This window comes from Camelina sativa, chromosome 13, assembly GCF_030686135.1.
Source record: "Camelina sativa cultivar CO46 ecotype springtype chromosome 13, ASM3068613v1".
In the NCBI taxonomy this organism is placed as follows: Eukaryota; Viridiplantae; Streptophyta; class Magnoliopsida; order Brassicales; family Brassicaceae; genus Camelina; species Camelina sativa.
This window is the reverse complement of record NC_141892.1, coordinates 10,541,962-10,562,642: the sequence shown is the minus strand read 5'-3', so window position 1 is coordinate 10,562,642 and position 20,681 is coordinate 10,541,962. Positions and strand designations below refer to the sequence as shown.

Sequence of the window (20,681 nt, the reverse complement as noted above, 5' to 3'; positions counted from 1 at the left end):
GAATATGGTTACGAAATAGAAATAAATAATATTTCATCGTTAAGTGGGATATATTTTATGCTCTCGTCAATTTTGCACCTCATGACACATATGTGACCACCCACTTGTTGACTCTGATATTTTTTTTACTATAATTTCCATTTAACAAACTGGAATCTTATATAATATACTTAGTACAAAATCAAAACCTTACTATAAAATACTTATCCTATACCTGTGATCTTTGAAAAACTTCCAAGAGTGGAAAGAACAGTGGTATACATATTTAAAATAAATGGTACGTATTCGTTTCTGCTTTGACTATTTTTACATGGGATTCATCATTCTTAGAATGTAGTCAAACTAATAGAACAATTCATTTTGTGTTGATCTGTTACCTTATGTACGCGTCCACATGCATGTTTATAAGCGTATCCAACAAAGCCAAATAAATTATTAAATCAATTCACATATTACCAAGACACCAACCACAGAAAATTTGATAAATCTGACTCAAAAATGAAGCTGGTGATCCTGTTATCCTTCTTGCTCGTTCTCACAATGTTTTCTTCAGGTACATATTAACAATGTTCTAATTACTAATGCTTTATTTCAAAATTTTAGTAATCCATTAATATGTAACTAAGCCTTTACGTATCAAATCCATGTTATTCTAGTGTGTATCCAAACTATTGTACATGAGTTTTTTAAGGAGTTCAAAATACATACTATTTTGACTCAATTTTCTCTACTTAAAATGTTTTTAAAATACATATATATATATATATATATATATTCTACTTAAAATTTTACTATATATATATATATATATTTGTTTTTACGACTTTGTGTATTCTACTTAAAATTCTTTGATATTATTAATGATATGACTGTTTTGAAATATGGATGTTAAAATATTTTGCCAGGAATTGAGACTTCGCATCTTGACAACGTCCACCACAAGGTATCAACAACAGTGATTCAAATATGTTATAAACCGATTAGAAATATGCATATCGAAAGTAAAATTTATAAATATTATTTTCATTATTTGTTGATTTAATAGATTAAAGAGAAGGTGGTGATGAATGCAAGAAGAATTGATCTAGAGACTGACTACAGTGGTCCGCATTTGAGACCACCTGTTCCATCACGCCCTCCAAAAGCACTACTACATGTCGGTAACGTCCACCACAAGGTAAACAACATCGATAAAGTCTTATATGATTACCAATATATATTATATTAATTATATATATATATGTGCTAATCATAAGACTATAATTTATCTATATCATTAATTTTTACCTAAATATATACTATTTTAATTTGTTGAGTTAAAAGGTTAAAGAGGAGGTAGCGATGAATGGAAGAAGAATCGATTTTGAAATGGACTACACCGGCCCGCATCCAAGGCCGCCCGGCCCTCCACACGCACCAGTACATGCCTAAAACAAGAAAAAGTAGATGTCCGTCTATTACACAAATGAAAATATCACGAACCATTTTATTTAATAACATGAAGTTAAGTTAAAATTGTCATATTTTCGCTAAAATATATTATAAAAATGTGTGTCCTTTTTATTATTATACAGATTTTTTTTTTTAAAGTTGTGTGATAAAAAAAATAAGTCTGTATTCAAAAGGTTGATAAAGTTATGTGATATGGAACAAATATGGGTACAAAGACAACGGAAATTATGCTTCATTTTTATAATATATGTTGGTTTAAACTTTCAAAATATCTATATTAATATTTTTGAAATACATTTTGGTTTAAACTCTTCAAATTTTGTTTATTTAATATGTTTTATATACAACATTAACCCCTAACAATTTTACTAAAATAACATTTCGTAGAAACTCAATTAATGGAACTATTTAAATCTACCTAATTTGATACGTTTATTGCCATAAATAGTTGGACAACATCTATACTACTTTCGATTTTTCCACAAACAACTCTACAAATTAAATTTTTAATCCCATAAAAATCTTCAAACCTATTTTAATAGATCTTTAGAGAAAAAATCAGTTAGTTTCCCTAAATTATCTCGGCTTAATTAATAGTTTTCATTTAATATTTTATACATTTATTGAAGGTGATAATATAGTTTTCCTAAATTATCTCGGCTAAATTAATTGTTATTCTCTTTTAAACATCATATATATATATATATATATTTATATATATATGCACTGCATAGTAACATGATTTGTTTACTTTTATAACAATGAATTTTAATTGATAAATTAAAAATGAAAATAATTAAATTTTATAAACACATAAAATAACTATTACTTCTCACATATCTCTATATTATTCTACATAAAAAAACATTCAAGCGGTGTACCGCGGGTCAAAACTTAGATATGAACATTAAAATCATATATGAACATTAAAATCGTCCCGTAAATTCAATAAATAGTTATAAGTATATAATATAAAAAATAATAAAACAACAGCAAAATAAAAAACAAATATAATGTATGGTATTTTAAATATTTAAAATTTTAAAAATTTAGTCCCATAGTGTACCGCGGGTTAAATACTAGTTACTGGGTAATAATATAAATTTAAATTATGTTGGTTTAATACAAAATCAATACACAAATCACCAAAAAATCTTACCAAAAGAAGAAAAAGATTTGTCAAGAAAAAAAAACAGAAGAAGAAAATCTGACTTGATGATGAAGCTGGTGATCCTAGTATCTTTTTTGCTCCTTCTCCCGATGTTTTCGTCAGGTAGCATTTTTAGTTAGAAACACATTCGATAGATTGTTTTACTGTTATAATGTATCATGTATGCTTCATTTTTTTAGAGGTCGTGGAGACTTTGCATCTTGACAACGTCAATCACGAGGTATTTTATTAACAAACACGGGTATACAATCTGGATTAGGATTACCAATACGCATCGAATTTTTTTAATAAATATATATCATTACTTAATATGTTGATTTAGAAAATGGTTATGAATGGAAAAAGAATCGATCTTGATATAGACTATGTGTAGAACTCCAACAAATAGCCAGGACCGGGTTTATAAGGACCAGCTTCTACATAAGCCTCAGGTCGATCAAACCTCGAGTTCGTTCAAACGGTTACTCAGGACGTGAAAGATGGCTTTTTTGGAACCTTTGTATTCGTCTCTGTTCTTTTCCACGTACTTTGTCCCTTCGGCTGCTACGCCGTTGACAAACTCAAAGCGATTGTCTTACCTCAAAAGAAGCTGCTCTATGTCCATTGTCATTACCTTCCCAACTTATCTTATACTCCTTGAAACGATTCGATCCGTTTTTTCTTTTTTAAATATTATATATGTAATTAAGCATCCCATACTACTTAATTAAATCAACCCAAACCACAAAATATCATTTAAACCAGCCATAACCATCTTACACAGCGGAAACGTACAAACAATACCAAACCAACATATCCTTAATACAATAACATTCTTAACCATTCTATCCAACAACCTATCATAACTCTAACCAAGATTCCAACACATAACCATAAATAACCAACAACACACAAATGAAACCCTAGATCATCCTCCTCCTCATCGTCTTGATTCCACGTTCACACTTGCCTTTACCTGCACCGCAAACACAAATTGAGATGCATGAGTATTTAATAAACACTCGGTGAGGTCATCCTCCCACCAACTGGGCTATACACACAAGCAACTGAGATTCTATTATTAAAGCCAACAACCAAAACACAAACAACACAACAAACCAGGAAAACAAGACTCGGTTAAGTCTGGTGTCGACCGACACTAAGTCGGTGTCGACCGATGCTAACGCGTCACTGGTGTCAACTGACACTAGGTCGGTGTCGACCAACACTCAACCAACATGGTGTCGACCGACACCAACTGGTGTCGATTGACACCACTTTCGTAGAATCGATCTACATGAAGCCGAACGACGAACCTCCATTCCAAACCGCTTCCAAACCCTCCCAAACTCTTCCAAACTTCTCAGGAACCTATGGGAACATGAAAACAACCAACCCATACAAGCAAAACACCACAAACACAAAGAAACAGCCAAAACAACAGAGATCTCAGGCTTAGATCAGTCATGGTCAAGCACTCACCTCTTTTGCAGGAAGATTCTCACTCAACAACGACGAATCCAACACTTAAAAGCCTTCTCCTTCGTTCTTAATACAAGATCTTCACTCCACAGCAATAGATCTCTCAAGAAAAACAAAGGATCTCACAAATCTCTCTCAAAAACGTTTTCTCCTTCTTCTCTCTGCTTCTCTGTCCAAAAACGGCTAAAAGGACGAAATAAGTCGAGTTCGCCTTTTAAACTCGAGTTTAGGGCTTCTCTTAAACCAACCACGTAAACCGGATGATTAAAATCGAACCAATCGAACCGTCAGCAAATGGTGTCGACCGACACCACATGTGGTGTCGATCGACACCCTAACCAAAATTCCAGAAATTGGTTCGCGGGCTTTACACTCCTTACTTGCTCTTCCACAAATAGAACTATTTGCATTATGTAGTGCAACATGTCATCCTTCTTTCGTCAACAAGACAAAACCAGGTCTGGACGTTTGGATATCGGATCAGATTCGGATTGTATATTTCAGATTTCAGATTTTTTGGATATTGACTCTATTATCCATTTGGGTATGTATAATATTTTGATCGGCTTCGATTCAGGTAATTCAAATTTCGAATCGGTTCGAATATATTGTCGATAACCAAAATTAAATCAAAATTTATTAGATAAAGTTGTATTCGAATACTATAATCTGGTTGTATCTAAAAAAATCATACTAATTGAGTATCTGGAAAAAAAATAGAATGAGGTAAATGACAAGTTCAAAGTTCAAACTAACATAAAACCATATAATACATAAAATTACGACGTACTAACATCTAAAATGAGACATAAGATCAAAACTATCTACGTTATGCATGGCTCTTTTCTTTAACACATAAAATTACGATAATTCTCTAAGATAACCATATAATACATAAAATTACGACGTACAAAACTATCTACGTTATGCATGGCTCTTTTCTTTAAGATAATTCTCTCTCTTAAGGTTTTTTGTTTCCAGTGTACATATGCAAGAAACTGGAATAGTGTTTCTTTATGCTTCCATTCAAAGAAATTAATATTCTTTTTTTTTTTGATGATAAGAAATTAGTATTCCTCTCTCTACAAAGTAAAAACTGGATCCGAAAAGAGAAAGCTATAATAAATCTATCGGACACAAAAGAGTGTTAAAATGATATTATGCTGAAGAAGACTGACCCAAAAGACAAAGCAAAGCATATTTTGGTGAGCACAAAAATATATACCAACATTATTATCCTCTTTTTTTTTTCCATTTCGATTTTTTTTTTGTACCATACGAATGTATTATGTGCAACAATGATTTTTTTAAAAAATTTCTGATTATTAACATTTTATATGTACATACGAATTCTTTATTTGCATTTCGTGAAATTAGATTATTCAAAAAAAAAAAAAAATTCATACAACTTTGAGGTAAAAGTATACTTTTTGAAATATAAATATTTATTATTAAAAACAGAAATACGACTGTAATAAATAAAGCAATATGGTCTAAATGCAAATAAATAATATTTCATTATTAAGTGGATAAAATTGCTGCACTGTCAAATTTGCTCACATGACACATGTGATCACACTTGTTGTTGACTCTGATAATTTTGACCACAGTTTTCCCATCTTAAAATTGGAATTTGACTTATATTTTTGAAGCAAAAAAAAAAAAAAAAACCCTACTACTACTACAAATTAAAGAATTATCATGAGATAATTTAATCTCTTAACAAGTTTTGTTTTTTGATATAATCTTTTAACAAGTTCCAAGAAAGGAAAGAATGGATTGTATACGTATTCACTTTGACTAATTATTATGGGATTCATCATTCTTAAATTTTTCAAACTAATAGAACACTTGTATTAAAGTTGTTGATCCGTTACCTTGATATCTATAGTTGACTCTACTTTATATCTATATATATATATATATGTCTACATGCATTTGTCTTATAAGCCAAGAGAATTATAAACTCGAATCATTGACATATCACCAAACACAGAAAAATTAGAAAATATTTCTAAAAGATGAGGCTGGTTATGATTCTTGTAGCCTTCTTGCTCGTTCCCCCGATGTTTTCTTCAGGTACTGATCATTTAAACACTGTTCTAACTTATGCTTTACTTCGTGGCTCCAATATGTAAACTAAGCCTTAAAAGTACTTCTTGATTGTAGAAACGTCAATTAACTAGCTGAGTCATGTTTTTACAATCTGTTGCTTTTGCAAATAAGTAAAGTAACCTATTACTGTTTGTTTAATAAACTAAGCATAGATAAAATTATAGTGTAACTATAATACTATTGTAGATTGTTTTTCTCAAGTAGTTCAAAAATACATATATTGATAATATAAATGTTTTGTGTGTATGCTTCTATTTTCTTAGGGATCATTGAGACTTCGTATCTTGACAACGTCAACTATGAGGTATCAACAACAACGATTTTTGAAGTGTTATATATCGATTACAGATATGCACATCCAAACTAAAATATATATATATATATATACTATTTTAATTTGTTGTTTTAAAAGGTTAAAGAGGAGATGGTGATGAATAGAAGAAGAGTCGATCTTGAGATGGATTACACTGGTCCGCATCCAAGGCCGGCCACACCTCCAAAAGCACCATCAGTACATGCCTATAACAAGAAAAATTAGTTGGCCATTACAAGCATAAAAGTATCACAAACCATATCATTCAAAATGATTCAGCTAACTTGAAAATGTCATATAAACAAAAATTTCCATAAAAATATATTATACAAGATGCTGCGTCCTTTTTTTATTATTCAGAGGACTTTAATCTTGAATAATTAAAAATAAAAATAATTTTTTAATTTAAAATGTTGATGAAATATGTGGGTATAAAAGACAACTATGTGAATCCGGATCCATTTTCATTCCTACCACATGAGAGGCCACCCCCTGCTCTTCCCTTCACTATAAATCGCTAGACCAATAGTTTAAACAAATTAACAGTTTTTATTATAATTTTGTTCTTAGTCGATGTAGTCATTCTAAAAAAATGGCTTTTAACGTATGGTAATTCGATGATCACATTTGTAATGTCCCCTAATATAAAGAGCTTTTATTTGTCAAGGAGTTTTCATGTAGAAATTAGAATTCTGTATAAATTTCGTCGTAATTAATTATATATTTTATAATAGTATTTTAAAAAAAGAATGAGTATAAGTTTATTTATTGACTGTTTAGCTGAAAGCTCAAAATTAGCCCTGGACATTCGGGTTCGGGTTCTCGGGTTTCCGGGTTTTTGGATTTAAACATATAGAACCCGTTCGAGTTTTTTATATTTTCGGGTCGGGTTCGGGTTCGGGTTCGGATTTTTCGGGTATACCCGAACTCAATCAAACCATGAAAAAAAAAAAACTAATTTTTATTTTTTTATAAATTTTAGAAAACTTATATATATATAAATATTTAACATTTCATCTTAAGACGTAGAAACTAAGATGGCAAAATGGTTAAAGATGCACCCTTAAATGCTCAAGGTCATGTGTTCAAATTTTCTAAGATGCATATTTTTAAATTTAATTCGGATTAGTTCGGGTAGGCATTCAGGTTCAAATCTTCTTAGAGGTACTGAACCCGATCGGGTTTTATACAATACCCGAACCGAACCATCTACTTTGGGTTGGGTTCGGGATTCGGGTCCAGGTAAAATGCCCATGCCTACTCAAAATTTACAAACCATAAATACTATTTAATTACTTTTACATAATATTAGTTATTTGACATTTATTAGATAGAGTTTAACCAATAAAAAAGTACTGGCCGGATCAAATGGTCATAACATATTAAATACACATGAAGTATCCATAGAGAGTTCTGATTACAAGTTTACAACAAACTGTTGTATTGAAATTTATATGATTTTGATTTAAAAAAGACATAAAAGCCAGAACAAATTAAACAGTTTTAAAAATTTTGTTCTACCAAAATTAACTACAAAACAATAAAGATGTGAATGCATAGAGATTTGGTTTTGGTAATACAATAAGAAAGCTGTGAGAATATATAATGGTATCTTATGTGTAGTACTCCAACAAATAGCCAGGACCGGGTTTGTAAGGATCAGCTTCTACATAAGCCTCAGGGCGATCAAACCCGAGATCGTTCACACGGTTACTCAGAACGTGGAAGATGGCCTTTTTGGAACCTCCATATTCGTCTCTGTTCTTTTCCACGTACTCAGTCGCTTCAGCTGCTACGCTGTTGACAAATTCAAACCGATTGTCTTCCCTCAAAAGAAGCTGCTCTATGTCCATTGTCATAACCTTGCCAACTTCTCTAATCTTCCTAACTTGCTCTTCCACAAACGGAACTCTTTGCATTTTGTAACGCAACATATCATCCTTCTTCGTCTACAGACAAAAAAAAAAACAGTAGAACGACATAGGAGAGGTTTTTAGTTTATGAAGCAATCGATGGTTGCTTTAACAAAAATTACAAAACCTACACATATGTTTGATATCTGACTTTAATTCAAGGGATTAAACGAGACAAATGGTTCTAAGAAACTTTGTGAGCTACACATGACAATGCACTGTTCTTCTGGCTATGGAGTAGTTATGAATACTCAAAACCAAACCTCAAGAACCTAATACGATCTAACAACAAACACAGATAGTTCACAAGATGTCCAATAAGAACAAAGATCCAGAGTATTTTTACAACGATGTCCTAAAAAAAGACAATCTCCGTCTCCTTCTATGCATTATATCGATTACACTAAGACCACTGTGACTTGAATAAAGACTAACTAGTAGTAAGAAAGCCTTGTTGGTTACTAAAATTCATATACAAGTTTACACAGAAATGAGCAAAAAAGAGTTAAAACTCAAAAACTCATCCTCAGTGTGCAAAAATCCTAAATTGGAAATCAAGAGGACAATGCTTTCTTCTGTGGTCTATAAGCAAAGCTAAACCCTAATATTTTTATTCCTGATTCCAATTTAGGTCATTTACATTGAACTGTGGAAACTGAGCGAAATCTCTCAGAGCTTCATCTTACCAATGTTCTCCTCCGCCAAACACGGCGTCCATTATCATCTCTTTGAATCCCACAAGAGACCTGAAAACAAAAATAACCAGATTCACACTCAATTTCTACCTGAATCAACTCCGAAAACTTCGTATAGATATCCAAAAAAAAAAAAAACCATACGAACCTGAGACTGGAATGTGCATCGCAAGTTCACGCTTCTCGTATCAGCAATCTGAATAATACAAAAAAAAAAAAAAAATCGAATAACATATGAGAAATCAATCACATCGAACAATCAAAGGGATGATGCTATGTTGTTAGATATATAGATTACGAGAGAAGCAATTAGGGATTTTTTTATTTACAGGTAAAATCGAAGAGCAGGTGAAGGAAGACGAAGCCATATTGGTTACACACACCACTCTGTACAGTAGAATAGATAGAACCGGAACCTGATTTTATATTTAGCCACTCCGGTTCGGTTTACTGGTTTATCTTTGATCGGTTCTGATTTGAACAAAATTATCCCTAACCGAACCGGATATCAATCTTTCATGTTGGAACGGTTCTTTTCTTCTGATACACACTACAAAACAAATTAATAAATTACTTGGTGTAAATCTTAGAAGAATTCAAATTCTTAATCAATAATAGAGTAGTTAGTGGGAACCCTCTCTATATTGTGAGCTACACATAGACAACATTAGTTACACGATGGAACCTTACATTATAGTTGTTGAATGAGCATAGAAATTAATCAACTCTATCTTGATCATCACCAGAATAAAAGAAAAAGAAAAAAAGAAATGGTTTCTAGGATTCATCTCTTAATAAGATGTTGTATTCTGCTAGCTATAATCATGATGGGGCATGCTCAAACAGACCGGAAACTTGTTGATGAGGATAATGCTGCTGCAGCATCATTATTTTATATACCACCATCGATTGAATCTAGTCATCCTTCTTCTCACCACCGTGCACTTGGTGCTGAACATTACGAGAGATCATCGCCTCCACCACCACCTAAAAAATCCTCAGAAGTCGAACCCCTTACTACCGGTACCTAGATCATATTGAGTGATGGTGAGCATCGGTTGAAGAAGGAAGACTCGTAAGTTTGTTTTGATTTGTTTTTTTTTTCTTTGGGACAAATAAAAAGACTCGTAATTAAGTTGATGTCATGTTTGGGAAGAGCAATGGTTTATGTTTTTAAGATCTACGCTATTTTTGAAGGCTTTGATTTGATTTTGTTTTCTTTTTTTTTTCGGAAGTTATATCGTGAATAAGAAGAGGAAAATAATATCCCTCTTCTTCTTTATTTATTTGTTTTTACTATATACATATCTCTATTTTAGCGTTACACGTACAATAATGTGTATGTTGTAATACAATATAGTATTGGTTTTTGGACTTTGTTTTAGTCACGATTATGTGTTTGTTGTAGTGATATTATTTGAAAAAAAAAAAAAAAAAAAAACTTGAGTATAGTAAATTTGTGAAAAACAGAACGAATATCTAATAGTACTGTGTGAATGAATCTGTTATTTTTTTATTTTTATGTGTACTTGTTGTGTAGCCTCTCTCGGGTACGGTTTAAATATAAAATCCCTACCGGAACCAAACATCAAACTATCATGTGGAATGGTTCTTTTTGTTCCTCATCAATATTAGAGAATGAATATTTATGTTCTATTGTTCCCCATTTGATGTGGAGGAGGAATGATGTGTAATAAAAATTATTTTTCATGATAAAAAAGTTGGTGGATAAAGAGGAATGTCACAATTAAAAGAAATTAAATATGGAACCTCACAAATTCTTTTGTGAATAGAAAGAAAACAATATCTTGAATATGACATGAGCAAAATCGTTGTCTCTATATAATGCACATTTCGCTAATTGTACGCAATGTCATAAGCCATCTCAGTTACTTGAAGTGTCTCAAAAAGTTCTAGCATCAACTTCAACTCTCCATTAGCACATCGTGCATACAATTGGGTTGGTTGTCCAGAACTATACTATAGGAGATCATTTCAGCATAGATCTCTCTTGCTTTGACTATTATTTCTCTCTACTATTTTAGAATTAGAAAGATTAATTTCTTTGGTGTATATATAAAAGATATATTAGAAATTTACATAATGTTATTAACATAGACTTTATTTGTTTTCACTAAATGCTTTTGTAAAGAAGATAATTATTAATTGTTTTGGTAGATGAAGAAGTTTTTGGGATAAACCTAATACTAATTTTTTTTCTTTTAATTTTTACCATATATGATGTTTCTTAAGAGGGGTGCTTATGTGTCGAATTCTTGTGAGACAAAACACTATATTTTTTAATTAGATCATTGTATTGCTTAATTTTATTTTTAGTGACAATAAATGTTATCGTTTCAAATTATGTAATGTAGTATATGTATATGGTACTTTAATACAAAAAAAAAACTTCGGACGTGTAGGGTTGTCGCAATGCATCTAGTTAGGTCACAATCTTGGAGCTCATTTACGGTGCAGGACTCTTCAAAAAACTTAATTCCGTTCAGTGCATGCGCTATGTCAAAAAAAAAATTGAATTGTTGATTTAACATATAATGTTCCAAATCTAATGGGTAGTGTAGGATGATACTATGTATATATCCTTTCAAATAGGTTGATTCACTCAACAAATATTATTACTAAAAAATATGAAGAAAATAATCTAAACATTAGTAATCAATTTTAATAAAATGAATAAAATCCAAAGATTGAAAAAGCTTATTTATGAGAAAACTAAACAATTTTAAACTTGCCATGTATATTTATTATGTTCTCTTTTTCACTTCTCATTTATATGATCCAAGTAAACAATTCTACTAGTGCAAACGTTGAACATAAATTTACACTATTATTTCTCAGTATTTTATTTTATATACTATATACAATAAAACCTCTATACATAAATACTCGATAAATTAATAATCACTGTAATTTTAGAAATTGGTTAAAAGTGAGAAGAGTTGAATACGGACTCGAAGAGCATCGGGGCAGGTAAATGATTCGTCCCCGTTCTGCAAAGTAATTAAATTATATTCACTATTTTTCTACAATAACTATACATCATGACTAAATATATTTGAGATAAAAAAAAATAAGAGGCTATACCGTGACTAATTTGCGAGAGAGTCTGGTGCGCAGCTGGACGAGTCCTCTCAAATTTTTAGGAAGCGATTCAACTAGACGGAGCGCATAATACCTAGTGCTAGATAAAAAATAATATTGTTGTTAGTATCCAATCCATTAAAGGTAAAAAATAGTCACTATAGAGATTTTGAAACGGACTTGACCCGCTTATGCTTATCAACGCCCGTTTATTTTCAACCGGATGATAGTGATACTATACTCTTTCAATTAGGTTGATTCACTCAACAAATATTATTACTAAAAAATACAAGGAAAATAATCTAAAACATTAGTAATCAATCTTAATAAAATGAATAAAATCCAAAGATTGAAAAAGCTTATTTATCCTCGCAATTGTAATTAACACCAAAATGTAAATAAAACGTATTTTTGGTAATTTGTGAGCAGACTAAACAATTTTAAATTTGCCAATGTATACTAATGTTCTCTTTTTCACTTCTCACTAGATTTTGAACCCATACTACGCGTGGGTATATTATATATATATTTTGATGAAAACTATATATGATTGATGATGATAGTAAAATATTATCTTATAAAAAATTTAAATTAGTATTAAGGAAAAAGTTAAATTTCAGATACACATTTTTTGAAATATAAAAATCAGTTGTGCTATAAAATCAAATCTGATAAAAAAAAATCATGAATATAACTTGACATCCAGACGAGGCGAATTAAACTGATGATCTCGCATATCCTAAACCATTTCTTTGACCACGAGAAAAACAAAACAATTTTATCATTATGAATTTAACTCGTTTTCATATTTAATTGATCGCTACCACCTATGTTTTCCTGTTTTTTATTCAATGTTTTCTTATTCTTCATATTCTTTCTTGTCATTTCTATTGTCAAATTTTGTGGTAATCGTCATCATTACTTTTAGCGTATGTTTCTTCGCTATACTCTTTTTCTTCTTCATCCTCGTCAACTTCTTCACATTCTTCCACTAAAAACCTTTTTTTAGACTACCACACAACTTATTAATCCATCAAACTCCAAGAACAAAATCAATTCTTTTTTCATAAAAATAAAAAATAAGATAAAAAATAAAAAATTAATGAAAGAATATCAACTCATCTATAAAATCATACACAAAAATATGTTTAACAGCTCATAAGAAATAAAAAGCACAAAAGTAGATAAATAAGATAATTTATGTTTTACATAAATACTTATAATATTTTAAACTTTTAAAAGGTTTCGAAATATAAATTTTGAACCTTTTAAAAAGTTTAAATATTTATAATATTTTAAACTTAACGAAAATAAAGTATCAAGAGTCTTTTCCTATTATAATTTAAAAATTATAATATTTAAAAAAATTTAAAAGCTAAGAACTTTTAAAATTATAATATTTAAAAACTTTTTAAAAGCTAAGAACTTTTAAAAGTTTCAAAAACTTTTTAAAAGCTAAGAACTTTTAAAAGTTTCAAAAACTTTTAAATTTTTTAAATATTATAATATATTCTTTTAAAACATTTTAAAGTTTAAATTTGATTAAATAAAAAACCGGATCAAACCAAATATATTTTTAAACTTGGACGCCTGATAAATCAAGCTTTCTTGCTCATTCGTTGTTAGAAGCATATTAATCTTATTTATACTGGTTCTGACTCATTGTTTAAAACTTTTCTAGCTGATGTGGGATATTGTACATAGTTCTTTTATTTCCATAAATTTAAAATTTTCCTTTTCTAAAAAATTCTGGAATTTTAAAAAATGTTAATAAATGACATGTCAAATCCTGATAGGTTGTTTAAAATAATTCTTAATATAGAAAATTCTGGAAATTTTTAAAAAGTTAATTAATGAAGTGTCTAATCCCTATTGGTGGTTTAAAATCCTAGGTGAATGCCTTTAGGAGCTTATAGCTTCTACTTTTTATTAGTATAGATTCATATGATCCAAGTAAACAATTCTACTAGTGCAAACGTTGAACATGAATTTACACTAATATTTATTAGCATTTTATTTTATATACTATATACAATAAAACTCTATAAATAGATACTCGATAAATTAATAATTACTGTAATTTAATAAATTTCTCTGGTCTCAATTTGGATTACATATTAATTTGATTAAATAATACGATAATAATTTTTTAAAAATCTTTTATAATATTTATGATCTTGATATCTTGTGTTTTTATGTGATTTTAGAGCTTAATTCTTCATTGTTTTGTGCATATTCATGAGCATTTAGGTTGTTTAGGTTGCATTTTGCATCAAGTTTGCTATCTCAGATGTTGGAGTAGATATGTACCAGCTAGAGAATTTGGAGTCAAATAGGTGAAAAAATAAGAAGAAAAGACGGAAGAGAAGATGAAAAAAGCAAACGATCGACCAGGTGGTCGATTGTCTGGTCGGTCATGCACACTTTGGATTCCTCGGGTGGATCACAGGACAAAACAATCGACCGCACGATCGATCAGACGGTCGATCAAACCGAAGTAGACTTCACCAGACCTCCAGACTTCGACGATCGACCGAGCGATCGATCAGATGGTCGATCAAACCGAACCAGACTTCACCAAACTTCCAGATTTCAACGATCGACCACTTGGTCGATTAAATGGTCGATCAAACTGAGCTGAACCTGACCAGACTCCGAGACTTGACCGATCGACCAAGCGATCGACCAACAGTCGATCACATCTCATAATTAATATATATATAAAATTATCAATATATATATATATATGAGAATATTACTGAAATGTGACTTTTTGTTGTTGTTGTTTCTTTACACTACATTAAATTGTAGTTGGAATTCATTTACAATATTTTTACGGTAACAAAATTTGTTGCTGTTTTCTTCAACACATCATACATTAAATGTTATTTTCCATGTAATTAATTATAGAATATATTGATTATAATGATTAAATATTAAATATATATATATATAAAGGATTACCAAATAAGAAAATTTTCTTTATAAATTTATAAAAAAATTAATCTATATTATCATTTTTTAAGTACATTTCGCAAAAAGATATACTTAATTACATTTGGCAATCTATCGGTATGGGGTACGTGCGCCACCTACTATAAGGTAGATCCGCCCCTGGTTCTTTTCAATAATAAAAAAAAAAACACTAATGGTTTATATCCCATGTTCTACCATGTACGAGCCACAAATTTTGATTTTTCCGTTCTTCATTTTGTGTACATCACGTTACTTTTTTCCCCCTCTTTGCCATATTATTAATTTTGTTGTATACATCAAATTTATTTTGGTCTGTTTGTTAACAAGTCTTAAAGACTAGTGATTTTTTTTTTCTACCAAAAATTGTAAAAGGGGGGCCACATTTATTTTCTTACTTTGGACCGACCCTGAGTTCTCTCCTAAATTAAACAAAAAAATACACTGGTTGATCTTTAATTATTGAAAAATAATCTAATTAATAAGTAAGTGGGAACCCTCTAATTATTGTTTGTTACCATACATATATAGTAGACAATAAAATATCGAGCTCTCATCGTTGGTGTGCTCTCTAATCTATATCACTGGAAAAAAATGTTTTCACGGAACCAGCTCTTAACATGTTGTATTCTCCTAGTTACACTCGTGATCGCACAGGCTCAATACACTCATGATGGCGATAATGCACCATCCTCTTATTTCACTCCTCCATCGATGGGTTCTCGTGAAGCTTCTCTTCCTTCTTCTCGCCGATCACTTGGTGCTGCCTATTACAAGAGATCACCGCCTCCACCACCACCAAAAAAGGCTGTAAAAGACGAATCGAAAACTGAAACCGGAATCTAATTATAACTCATTGGACGTTGAGAAAGACTCGTAAGTTGGTGTCATGTTTTAAGGCTCTCTAGTCGGTTTTATCTTCCATGTCGACTTTGTATTTGTTTTCTTTTTCTATAAACTAATCTGTGTTTGTACTACCTTCATTGACAATAAAGTTTCAAATGATTGTTTCAAAATTGAAGTGTAATGTTTGCATTTGGTGAACAAATCAAAACACAAAGTTTAATTTCTATCACAGTTTTACTAAAATTCGGATGTGAGTATTTCAGAAAACGGTATCGTCACGTTCCTTTTTTTTTGCATTTGTGCTTTAGTCTTACATTTGAGTATAAAATGATCATATTGTATGTTGTTATATACATTTATACATAGTAACACAACCTTAGTTGTTGATGGGCGATTTACATGGACATAAAAATTTGATCAGAAAAGCTTTTAAAAAACTCCGTTTTTGTTAAAGCATAATTATAAATAAAAAAAGATCACTACGAAAAAAAAGATTAGTAAGAAAAAGTGAATTTGGTTGTTGGAACTTGGAAGTAAAAGTGTAAACAATTTTGGTAAGTATAAACATCATCAAGTGTAATATTGAAGAATAAAATTGTGGTTTTTTTTCTTCTCTTGGAAGTAAAATTGTAGTGTATTTGATTAAATTGGTGAATTTTTTTCTAGTATGCTTGTAAGAAATATTGCATTCACATAAAAAATGTAACAAAAACATATATATTGACATTATTATATTACACAAAAATGCAATAAAATTGGAATGTAATTTCCGGTTTACCAGTTGAAATACAAAACCAGCTGTCGGTTCAATATTCGTCCAAGTAAGTGTAGAGCGTATCGTCCTTCTTGGTTTTGCGTCGGCTAAGCAGTGCCTTGAGCAGCCGTTTGCTCTTGCTCTGTTGTTGTTGATGCTCTGGTTCTTTATGGGCTTCTTTCTCAAACGCAACCCGAACCGAAGCTGATCTCCTCGGTTCTGACGGATACTGAACCGTAAAGAAATCAAGAATCATAACCCGTAAAGCACAAGACCGGTAAAGATAGGGCCTGAGTGAGTGCATGAAATAATGTATAACTAAAGCTTACCCGTTTAGGAGTTGGAGATACCGCTCTACTCTTGCTCGGGGTCGTTGGCCGGCTAACTGATGAAGGTCGAATAGCAACTGAACCAGATCTTAGAAGTGGAAACCGATGTGGTGATACTGCTCTCTTATCTGGTTTTTCCAAGCAACACAGTTAGAGGGTTTGTATTCACATTAAGCTCAAAAACGGCAGTTTCAAGCTAAAGCTGTTTTTTTTACCTTGTTCTTTCTTTGGTGCCGTGGCGATAGAGGAGAACGAAAAGGTTGCTGAACGTTGAGGTTTCCTAAGAGACGGAGACTGAACTATTGGTTTCCTGCAAAAAAGCAATAAACCAACCCATCAATGATTAAAACATTCCAGTCAGCTAACAAAGGGAACTCACTAGGAATGAGGGAGTTTACCTTACTGGTGCTGGAGGCGTTTCCCGAATTGTAGCACGAACAGCTTTAGGAAACAAGAAAACAGATCAAATCAAGAATCAGGTTTAGAACAAATCTTGGACATGTAGATGTAATGGAAATTTATACCATTTCTAAATTGGTTCAAGCCTTCTTCTCCATCAAAACTACCTTCAACATTCTTCAGCTCTGCGAGGTTGGCACCTCTTTTGATTTCCCCCGCTGATAGAGAATGTAGTTTTTTTTCGTAGTGAGTCTCAAATAAGAGAGAAACTTACAAGGCAAGATGAGACTTGATTGTTACAAATAAGAGAGAAACTTACAAGGCAAGATGTATCGCTTGTGGAACTTTGGAGTGTCGATCACAATTGATTGCTGTGAACGACCTTCATGATCCATGTACTCTTGGCACATCCGTAGCCTCTATACATATATAAGAACACTCAGTAACCTAAACGAAATCAATCTAAGAACACCATTTTAAAGGACAAGGAATAAATGATACCTGTTCAATGCAAGACACTCGTAGTTCAGTTCCCGCAACTTCATCAACTTTTTCATCAACAAAGTCATTGACTTTATAAGTAACAGAGCCCAAATGGTCAACTGTATTCACCAGAGCCTTTAACGCGTAATCTTTCAGTGTCTCCACGACTCTACATAAACACATAGGAAACTATAAGACCCCCAAAAGAAGAAAGTCTAACGAAAAGTAATCAGAGCTGCAAACTAGGATCACTGAGAGATAGAATAAGGAGTACCGAGAGGAATAAACTCACTCACATCTGTTTTTGTTCATCATTAGAGTAGGATAGTTCGAAATACTCAGCTGCTGAATACAACTGCGTTCTCAGATTTTTTAGATCCTGCAAACCAAAGACATTAACTAGAATCCTTATCTTGCATGGAAATTGTTTTTGAAAACTTTAGCAATGATCACAAGACTTAGTAAGATTATTCAATTCAAAGATTGGAATCTACCTTAAGACTATCAGAGAAGAGCATGCTCTGTTGCATAGAGATCTCATCGTAATTAGACGCTTCACGGGGCATAGGCATTGTAGCTGCTGCACTCATTTTGATTCAAAGATTAACAATGCAATCCCAACTCCAATTCTCTCTTTCACTGTGAAAATGAAATGATCAAATAAGAATGACGAAAACAAAATAGTCAATCTTCAGTGATGGTATTCGTAAGAATACTTCAAAGCCACATTTCCTATAGCATGTGAGCAGAAAAAAAAAAGACAACTGACTCAAACTTACACAATCAGAAGATAAAGACAATATCTAAGCAAGTAATGTTAGACAATGACAAACAAACAAATGGGTATTGCAATAAACATGAGAGACTACTACATCCTTGATCAGAAAGACTCAGAAAGACTTGGTATTAAGCTGCTAGCAAAAGTTGAAACTAAAGTACCTAATAATATATATAGATCCATATGAAAGGATGAGTCTTGTAACTTTAAGTCCAAACAGAACAAACAAATTAGGGGATTCTGATTCCACAAGAAGGTCTTGAGTATTTTGGGTCACAGATCTCAAATATTTTAAACCATTATAAAACAAAAGATAACATGATTCTATAGATGTTTAAGGTAACAAGAATACGCTAACTAAATCATAATAAAAGAAATAACAAACAGACAAGAACTAGAATCCACAGCTCTAAAGCAACCCCAACAATTTAATCTGAAACAAAAACAGATATTGTCTGAAACTTCTATAATACTCTCTCGTCTATAAGATATTAACAAAATCTCCCAGAAGAAAGGTGGCATTTGTTTGCAATTTAAAATCAAAGAATTAGAAATTTCAACCAACCCAGATCAATATAAATTAGCTTTACCAATCAAAACCTGCAACATTTTTTTCCAAAGCGTATGAAAAGACCAGTGCAAGTGAAATAAAATCTAAACCCTAAAAGAAGAAATCGTCATCCTAAAACCCTCAATCAAGAACATTGAAAAGTTTCAACTTTTTTACCATATGAACAAAGACCCAATTCAAATTTTTACCAATCATGTCCTGAAAATGGTTTTTAAAGAGAGAACTCAGTCGTTTAAAGTCCCAACCTTTTTTGACATATCGAAACTGAGGTTTTGTCGAACAAAACAGGTAATGAGAACAAACAATGAAATTCACCTGAGATTCTTCTTCTCACTACGACAAGAAAGCCTCTTGCCTTTTTTGTGTTTCGTTCCTTCTCTCGCTAGTTAAGCTCGAGAAGCAGATTTGACAAAAAATGGGAAATTTAAACACCAAAAAGACTCTCTCTCTTTTTTTTTTGTCATGGTACACATTACAAGTAGGACGAAAGAGGAAAGGGGACGACGACAAAGACAAGAGAGTGATTTTTTTTTTTTTTTTACAGTCAACAAGAGAGAGAGAGAAGAGAGTGATTAGAGGGGAGAAAAGTGTGGAAAAAAGGGTTTGTGTTTGGTATCAGAGACCTCTATTCCCACTGACTTACCCACTTTTGTCCATCATTACCGGAGAGATTGCTCTTGTTCTGTTTTATTTCTTTCTTTTATTGAAATTAAATTCAATTCAAGGAAAAAAAAGACTTATTTCAGTTTATTAAAAATTAAGTAGCCCATATATAAATTCAACTTTTCAACTATAAACATAAATGAAGGAGGAGAAAGATATAAATCATGCCATCTTTCTATGCTCGCCGGTCCGACAAGCCTGGACTTTAGCTCATGTATTAGTGGGGCCGCAACTCTTTCCGACGAACTTTGTATATGTTAATGTTGATCATTTTCTAGATCCCATAAGTCTGGGTTCACAGGTTCAGGTTTTTCCTTCGATGATGTGGTATATTTGGAAAGCTCGAAACGCCCGTGTTTTTGAAAACTAGGCTGAACGCCCTGATGAGGTTGTCCGGGTGGTGGAGGGTGAAGCTTTGTCCTGGCAGGAGGCTCAGGTAGATGTCGAGAGGGAGGAGTTTCCCTCCACTACTACGGGTCAAACACCTGGGTATAGAAGGGGTTTATCTCTTCCTACGATTTTTATGGGACAGAGATGTTATGTTGACGGCTCTTGGAAAGCGACAGATGTTTTTGCCGGTGCAGGATGTTGTTGTATTTCATCAGAAGGATCGCCCCCAGTGCTTGGAGCGACAAATTTCCGGCGAAGTTTATCCCCGTTACA

At 31.9% G+C, this 20,681-nt stretch overlaps 4 protein-coding genes and 1 long non-coding RNA gene across 7 annotated transcripts; 3 read left to right on the top strand and 2 right to left on the bottom strand.

The window, feature by feature from the left end:
• The first annotated feature begins 440 nt into the window (after positions 1-440).
• On the top strand, positions 441-1,584 carry LOC104736451 (uncharacterized). The gene is made up of 4 exons (XM_010456435.2): positions 441-553; positions 906-943; positions 1,046-1,177; positions 1,324-1,584. The coding sequence occupies exons 1-4, from the start codon at positions 499-501 to the stop codon at positions 1,429-1,431; spliced, it is 333 nt and encodes a 110-aa protein (XP_010454737.1). The 5' UTR covers positions 441-498; the 3' UTR covers positions 1,432-1,584.
• A 4,443-nt stretch (positions 1,585-6,027) lies between these two features.
• On the top strand, positions 6,028-6,844 carry LOC147929376 (uncharacterized). The gene is made up of 3 exons (XR_015578282.1): positions 6,028-6,163; positions 6,463-6,503; positions 6,612-6,844. It is a non-coding gene; the product is annotated as an uncharacterized LOC147929376 (long non-coding RNA).
• A 1,106-nt stretch (positions 6,845-7,950) lies between these two features.
• On the bottom strand, positions 7,951-9,535 carry LOC104736450 (protein PLASTID TRANSCRIPTIONALLY ACTIVE 7). The gene is made up of 4 exons (XM_010456434.2): positions 9,450-9,535; positions 9,269-9,316; positions 9,112-9,171; positions 7,951-8,461 (listed from the first exon to the last, which is right to left on the bottom strand). Exons 1-4 carry the CDS (start codon positions 9,486-9,488, stop codon positions 8,126-8,128), a joined length of 483 nt encoding a protein of 160 aa, XP_010454736.1. The 5' UTR covers positions 9,489-9,535; the 3' UTR covers positions 7,951-8,125.
• A 249-nt stretch (positions 9,536-9,784) lies between these two features.
• Positions 9,785-10,494, top strand: LOC109128455 (uncharacterized). Its single transcript, XM_019234803.2, has one exon. The coding sequence runs from the start codon at positions 9,825-9,827 to the stop codon at positions 10,149-10,151; it is 327 nt and encodes a 108-aa protein (XP_019090348.2). The 5' UTR covers positions 9,785-9,824; the 3' UTR covers positions 10,152-10,494.
• Positions 10,495-16,642: 6,148 nt separating this feature from the next.
• Positions 16,643-20,013, bottom strand: LOC104736449 (protein ABIL3). 3 transcript variants are annotated; one of them, XM_087482821.1, is made up of 10 exons: positions 19,671-20,013; positions 18,501-18,645; positions 18,303-18,385; positions 18,025-18,175; positions 17,843-17,942; positions 17,691-17,741; positions 17,523-17,565; positions 17,340-17,434; positions 17,125-17,252; positions 16,643-17,024 (listed from the first exon to the last, which is right to left on the bottom strand). In XM_087482821.1, the coding sequence occupies exons 2-10, from the start codon at positions 18,594-18,596 to the stop codon at positions 16,848-16,850; spliced, it is 924 nt and encodes a 307-aa protein (XP_087338947.1). In that variant the 5' UTR covers positions 18,597-18,645; positions 19,671-20,013; the 3' UTR covers positions 16,643-16,847. The 3 variants fall into 3 exon arrangements, with proteins under 3 accessions (XP_087338947.1, XP_010454735.2, XP_087338948.1); XM_010456433.3 differs by having other exon boundaries at positions 17,649-17,741; positions 19,671-20,001; XM_087482822.1 differs by having other exon boundaries at positions 17,649-17,741; positions 18,303-18,405; positions 19,671-19,802.
• Between the last annotated feature and the right edge of the window lie 668 nt (positions 20,014-20,681).